The following is a 6,876-nucleotide window of genomic DNA, read 5'->3' on the forward strand; positions in this document are numbered from 1 at the left end:
CATCGATTAATAAGATCATGTGGTTCTTGTCTTTTGTTTTATTTATGTGATGGATTACATTGATTGTTTTTCTAATGTGGAACCATCCCTGCATACCTGGTATAAATCCCACTTGGTCATGGTGAATTATGTTTTTGATACATTGTTGAATTCTATTGGCTAGAATTTTGTTGAGGATTTTTGCGTCTATGTTCATGAGGGATATTGGTCTGTAATTTTCTTTTTTCACGGTGTCTTTACCTGGTTTTGGTATCAGGGTTATGCTGCTTTCATAGAATGAGTCTGGGAGTATTCCATCCTTTTCCGTGCTCTGAAATACCTTTAGTAGTAGTGGGGTTAACTCTTCACTGAAAGTTTGGTAGAATTCTCCAGTGAACCGTCATGGCCAGGGCTTTTTTTTGTTGGGAGTTTTTAAATTACCTTTTCAATCTCTTTAAATTTGTCCATTTCCTCTAGGTTTTCAAATTTGTTAGAGTACAATTTTACATAGCATTCTGTTGTGATTCTTTTAATTTCATTTGGGTCTGTTGTGATATCACCCATCTCATTTCTTATCCGGTTTATTTGCTTCCTCTCCTGTTTTTCTTTTGTCAGTTTGGCCAATGGTTTGTTGATTTTGTTGATCTTTTCAAAGAACCAACTTTTGGTATTGTTAACTCTTTCAGTTGTTTTTCTATTTTCCGTTTCATTTAATTCTGTTCTAATTTTTATTATTTGCTTTTTTCTTGTGCTCAAGGACTACTTTTGCTGCTCTCTATTTGTTTGAGTTGTAGGGTTAATGTTTTGATTTTGGCCCTTCTTTTTGGATGTGTGCACTTATTGCTATAAATTGACCTCTGAGCGCGGCTTTTGCTACGTCCCAAAGATTCTGGTAGGATGTGTTTCCATTCTCGTTTGATTCTGTGACTTTCTTTATTCCATCCTTAATTTCTTCTATAACCCAGTAGTTTTTGAGCAAGGTGTTGTTCAGTTTCCATGTGTTTGATTTTTTTTCCTTTTTCTGTTATTGATTTCCACTTTTATGGCTTTATGGTCAGAAAAGATGCTTTGTAATATTTCAATGCTTTTGATTCTATTAAGGCTTGCTTTATGGCCTAATATGTGGTCTATTCTGGAGAATGTTCCATGTGCATTGGAAAAGAAAGTGTACTTGTCTCCTGTTCGGTGGAGTGTTCTGCTTATGTCTATGAGGTCAAGTTGGTTGATTGTGGCATTTAAATTTTCCGTGTCTTTATTGAGCTTTTTTCTGGATGTTCTGTCCTTCACCAAAAGTGGTTTATTGAAGTCTCGTGCAATTATTGTGGAGCAGTCTCTCTTTTCAGTGCTGTTAGAGTTTATGTATTTTGGAGCCCTGTCATTGGGTGCATAAATATTGATTATGGTTATGTCCTCCTTGTGTATTGACCCTCTAATCGTTATAGAGTGTCCTTCCTTATCCTTTATAGTGGATTTTAGTTTAAAGTCTATTTTGTCAGAGATTAATATTGCCACGTCTGCTGTTTTTGATTGTTGTTTGCTTAATATATTTTTTTCCATCCTTTGAGTTTTAGTTTGTTTGTGTCTTTAAGTCTAAGATGTGTCTCTTGTAGGCAGCATATAGACGGGTCATTTTTTTTTATCCATTTTGCCACTCTCTGTTTATTGGTACATTTAGTCCATTTACATTAAGCGCAATTATTGATAGGTATGCATTTAGTGCTATCATTTCGATGTCATTTTCTGTGTGTTGTTGACAGTTTCTTTGTTCCACTAAATTTTCTGTGCTGAGTCATTTTTATTTATGTATTTTCTTTTCATCTTTTTCATTGTTGTTCATTTTGTATTTGTTGAGTCTTTATGTTTTTCCTGTTTTCTATTGTGATGTGTAGGATTTTTAGTTTCCTTTGTGATTACCTTAGTATTTACCCCCGTTTTTCTCAGTTTAAACTAATCTTTGGTTTGTTTGTTATTACCTTGACTTCCTCTCCATATGAAAGATCTATGACTACATCTTTTAGTCGCTCTTTTTTGTTTTAATGTTTTCATCTTTTACATATTGATGTCTGTTTCCCTATTTTCAGTATTTTAGCTTTCGTTTATTTTTGTGACATCCCTATCTGGGTTTATACCTGGTTTCTCTGTCCTGTGTTCTAGTCTTGGGTTGTTATCTGATGTTACTGATTTTCTAACTGGAGGACTCCCTTTAGTATTTCTTGTAATTTTCTTTTGGTTTTTACAAATTTCCAAACTTCTGTTTATCTGCAAATGCCCTAGATTTTGCCATCCTATTTGAGAGAGAGTTTTGCTGATGTATAATTCTTGGCTGACAGTTTTTTTCCTTCAAGGCTGTATGTATGTCATCTGATTGCCTTCTTGCCTGCATGGTTTATGCTGAGTAGTCCAAGCTTATTCTTATTGACTCTCCTTTGTAGATGACTTTTTGTTTATCCCTAGCTGCTCTTAAAATTCTCTCTTTCTCTTTGGTTTTGGCAAGTTTGATTATAATATGTCTTGGTGGCTTGCTTTTGGGATCTACCTTGTGTGGGGTTCAGTGAGCTTTTTGGGTAGATATTTTCTCATCTTTCACAATGTCAGGGAAGTTTTCTGCCAACAAATCGTCAACAATTCCCTCTGTATTTTCTGTTATCCCCCCCCCCATTCTGGTGCTCTACTCACTCTTAGGTTATTCATCTTGATAGAGTCCCACATCATTCTTAGGGTTTCTTCATTTTTTTAAATTCTTTTATCTGATTTTTCCTCAAATAAGTTGGTGTTAAATGCTTTATTTTCAGTCTCACTAATTCTGACTTCCATTGCCTCAGTTCTGCTCCTATGACTTTCTATTTAGTTGTCTAATTCTGAAATTTTATTGTTCATATTCTGGATTTCTGATTGCTGTCTCTCTGTGGATTCTTGCAGCCTGTTAACTTTGTCATTATGCTCTTGTATAACCTCCTTAAGATCCTCTATTGCTCTGTCTCTGTATTCCTTGGCTTGTTCTGCATTTTGCCTGATCTCCTTCCTGATATCTTGAGTTCTGTATATTAATCTTTTGTATTCTACCTTTGGTAATTCAAAGAAGTTCTGTTCCTCTGGAAAATTCCGTGATTCTTTGTTTTGGGAGCTTGCTGAAGCCATTATGGTCTGCTTCTTTATGTGATTTGATATTGACTGTTGTCTCTGTGCCATCAATAAGTTATATTTATTTTATGTTTGCTTATTGTGTCCTGGCTTATTGTTTTGATATGCCCAAATAGCTGCTTATGTGAGCTAGTCTGTTATTGGCACCTTTGAAGCTCTAACATCCTGTCACCAGATGGTTAGATCTGTTACTAGATATGTGAGCCCAGGAGTCCATTTCCTTTTCTTGTATGGATTCAGCTCAGGTGTCCAGGTAGTCGGTCACCAAATGTGTGGTGCAGGCTTTCACCTACAGCCCTAGATGGGCAGGAGTGATTGGAGTTGGCACAGGTATCTGGCTGTAGTAGGGGGTCATGCACTGAGCAAGGCAGTGGGCTGACAGCTGCCCCTGAGTGTCTGGGAGAAAAGCGTGTCCTTGTTCCTTAGAGTGTGTAGGTGGGTGGGTTTTGCAGCCGGAGTATGGGCACCCAGTGCTGTTGGCTGTAAGGACTGGGAGGTGTCACTTATTCTTGGAACCCTGCCACAGGTGGCTAGGTGGCATGGGTGGAGCCATCAGTCCTCAGGCCCCTGATGGGTAGGTGAGAACCCTGGTTAAAGGGCAGAACGGTATCAAATGTCACGAACCTGCCACTCCACCATGTAGCTGATACAGTGAAGTTAGGCTTCAGGTATATACCCTGTTGTACTGTGGTAATGAGGGCCTACACTGTTGAAATGGGCCCACATAGGTCTGTGCAGCGGTGAAAGGCATTCAAAGTCCAGGGACCCCTTATGGCTGTGCCTAGGCAAAGGTGCTGTGCCTACCCTGAGTTCCCGGCTTAGGGGAGCTGCCACATTATTTTTTCCTGTTTGTTAGTTTGTTCCCTCTCCAAGGCCGGGAGAGTGGCTCAGGCCACGTGACGGGTCCTACTTCTGGCCCAGGAGGCACAGCAGTTACTGAAGCCAGCCTGGGGCCCGGTGCAGAGCGGGGAGGGAGCAGGTAAATGGGAGAGAGATTCTTCCCAAATGGTGTTTTTTGATTCCTGCGGTAGGTTAAACACATGTACTTATCTTTTGTCAGTTGAACACCACTTTTCACTGGCTCTTGAGGCCTGAGCGGACCCGCCACCACTCGGTCTCTCCTGACGTGGAAGACGTCCCAAGCGCCACTGCTTGCCTTACCGTGCACGCCAGCTGATCTTGTTCATAGGGCACCGGCCACCGCCAGGTCAGGTCTGGCAACTCCTCGCTGCTTCCGAACAATCTCTCCCTCCCCCTGCCACTCAGTCCGATTTCTCAACTTTGCCTTTGATGTTCAGGGCACCTAGATTGTCATATATAATCGATTCACTTGTTTTTTCGGGTCTTTGTTGTAAGAGGGACCACTGGAAGTGTCTGACTACTCTGCCATCTTGGCCCCCCCGTTCTGTCACCCTTTAGAAGGTGCTGAGAACATAGGTTTCAAAGGAATTACTTTCTAACTGGTCGGATGTCTCCTTAAGTATACATAATTATTCTTGAATTAGGAGAAAAAATTGTGTTCCCACAATGAGAATGAATTAGTTTTGGCTACATGTAATGATATAACTTTCTTTCATGAAGTTCTCCTAAAGGAAAAACTTGGGTTTCTTAAGGAAGCCTAAAGTGGCGACTCGTTTTTGGGAGTGTATAAAACAAGACTCACACTGCTGTACTCACGTAACGTGAAAGCTTTTTACATTTCAGTGTCTTCAAGGGTAGGTTATGTAGTTCGAATGGAAGCATAATCAAAAGATTGATCATCTTTTTGTTTTTTCCCCCAGATATAAACAGAAGAGCAAGTTTAAACCAGTTCACAGGCTCTCTATGACGAATGCGACAGAGATTACCAGCTTGTCAGCAGTAAACGATTTCTATTCCCGTATCCTTTCACAGTTCCAAAACTGATTGATAAAAGAAATGGAACTCTTCATTCCACACCGGTAAGGTCATTGAGAAAAGTCCCTTAACGAAACATTACAGATATCGTGCTTACGGCCGGCCGAAATAGAACTTTAGAGATTTTTGACCTCAATGCCGGCTGCAGTGCAGCTGTGATCTCAGAAGCCCATTCTCGACCTGTCCATCAGATTTGTCAAAACAAAGTGAGTCATTTTTTGGACAGTGTACATCATTCATAAAATTATATTTTAAATAAGTGTTTAACAGTTACAGATGTATGATGCAATCTTATAACTATTTGCTACCAAATGCAATGTTGATTTGTTGTTGTTGTTAGGTGCTGTCGAGTCAGTTCTGACTCATAGCGACCCTGTGTACAACAGAATGAAACACTGCCTGGTCCTGCACCATCCTCACAATCGTTACGCTTGAGTCCATTGTTGGAGCCATTGTATCAATCCATCTCCTTGAGGGTCTTCCTCTTTTTCACTGACTCTCCACTTTATCAAACATGATGTCCTTCTCCAGGGACTAATCCCTCCTGATAACATTCCAATCCTTGATGTTTGACCTTAGAAGATATTTCAATAGTGTATTGGATGTTAATATTTGCACTTTTGTGTTTGATTATTCTATGGGCCCGTTCTTAGACTTTACTAGTGATACATCCTCACTGAGAACTTGATGGGGGTTTTGGTATTTTGAAGCAGAACGAAAATTGGATTGAATGATAAAAAAAACCCACCAAACCCATTGTCACTGAGTTGATTGTGACTCATAGTGACCCTGTAGGACAAAGTAGAACTGTCCCATAGAGTTTCCAAGGAGTGCCTGGTGGATTCGAACTGCCGACCTTTTGGTTAGCAGCCATAGCTCTTAACCACTACACCGCCAGGGTTTCCGGATTGAATAATAGTAAGCAGACTTTGTAGCAACGTGGAGCAGCCATGTGGAGGTGAATTGGTAGCTCCTCGTTTTAGGTGGACGGTACTGGGCATAGAGGCACAGTTTAAAAACAGGTGAAAGCTTAGCAGTGGAGGGAAGTGAGCATCCTGGCTGACTCATTGTTTATTATTGCAAACTGATGAGTTCCAAAGGCCCAAAAGAGCTTTTACGATGTATGGACAAACTGTTGTTTTTAGGCCTAAAACTATAATTTTGATTTCTGACATATGTGGAATGGCTTCCAAGTTAGAGTCTTAGAATGCTTTATAAAGTCTGAATTATGACTCAAAGATATGTTTTATTAAATGAAGTCTTATTAAACTGTTGTTTCAGTACATTACTCCAGGCTTAATTTAAATTTACGTTCACTGGGGCAGCTGTGGTTGATAAATCTGTCAAGCTCTGTAGCCAGTTAGGGTGAGAAAGGACGCACAGATTCTGGATGTGGAGTTAAATTACGCTGAAGCAGATGTTGTTCAAATGTCCTTCCTGGATATGTGGGAGCTAGAGGTGTAGGAACCCAAAGAGGACGTTTCTTGGAATGTAGAGGGAGAGGGTCAATCTGACTTCACATTTATCCATGGAGGCTGTCACTGAGCTGTTGTCTGAAGGGCTTCTCAGAGGAGTGGAGGCCAGGAGCCCAGAGATGGGGCAGATGGGCCCAGAGTCACAGTTCGTGGCTCAGTGATGGGGCAGATGGGCCCAGGGTCACAGTCAGGGGCTCGGTGATAGGGTAGATGAGCCCAGGGTTGAAGTCAGGGGCTCGGTGATGGGGTAGATGGGCCCAGGGTCGCAGTCAGGGCTCAGTGATGGGGTAGATGGGCCCAGGGTCGCAGTTAGTGGCTCATTGATGGGGTGGATGGGCCCAGGGTCACAGTCAGGGCTCAGTGATGGGGCAGATGGGCCCAGGGT

At 41.1% G+C, this 6,876-nt stretch overlaps 1 protein-coding gene across 1 annotated transcript in view; it reads left to right on the forward strand.

Annotated features, from left to right (window-relative positions):
• WDR27 (WD repeat domain 27) overlaps positions 1-6,876 on the forward strand; it is a 95,914-nt gene that overhangs the window by 47,332 nt on the left and 41,706 nt on the right. The window contains exons 20-21 of the mRNA XM_023728474.1: positions 4,902-4,999; positions 5,101-5,222. Coding sequence (XP_023584242.1) covers positions 4,902-4,999; positions 5,101-5,222 — 220 coding nt within the window. The remainder of the gene's footprint in view (positions 1-4,901; positions 5,000-5,100; positions 5,223-6,876) is intronic.

The sequence above is a fragment of the Trichechus manatus genome, unplaced genomic scaffold (genome assembly GCF_000243295.1).
Source record: "Trichechus manatus latirostris isolate Lorelei unplaced genomic scaffold, TriManLat1.0 scaffold00002, whole genome shotgun sequence".
NCBI classification, from domain to species: Eukaryota; Metazoa; Chordata; class Mammalia; order Sirenia; family Trichechidae; genus Trichechus; species Trichechus manatus.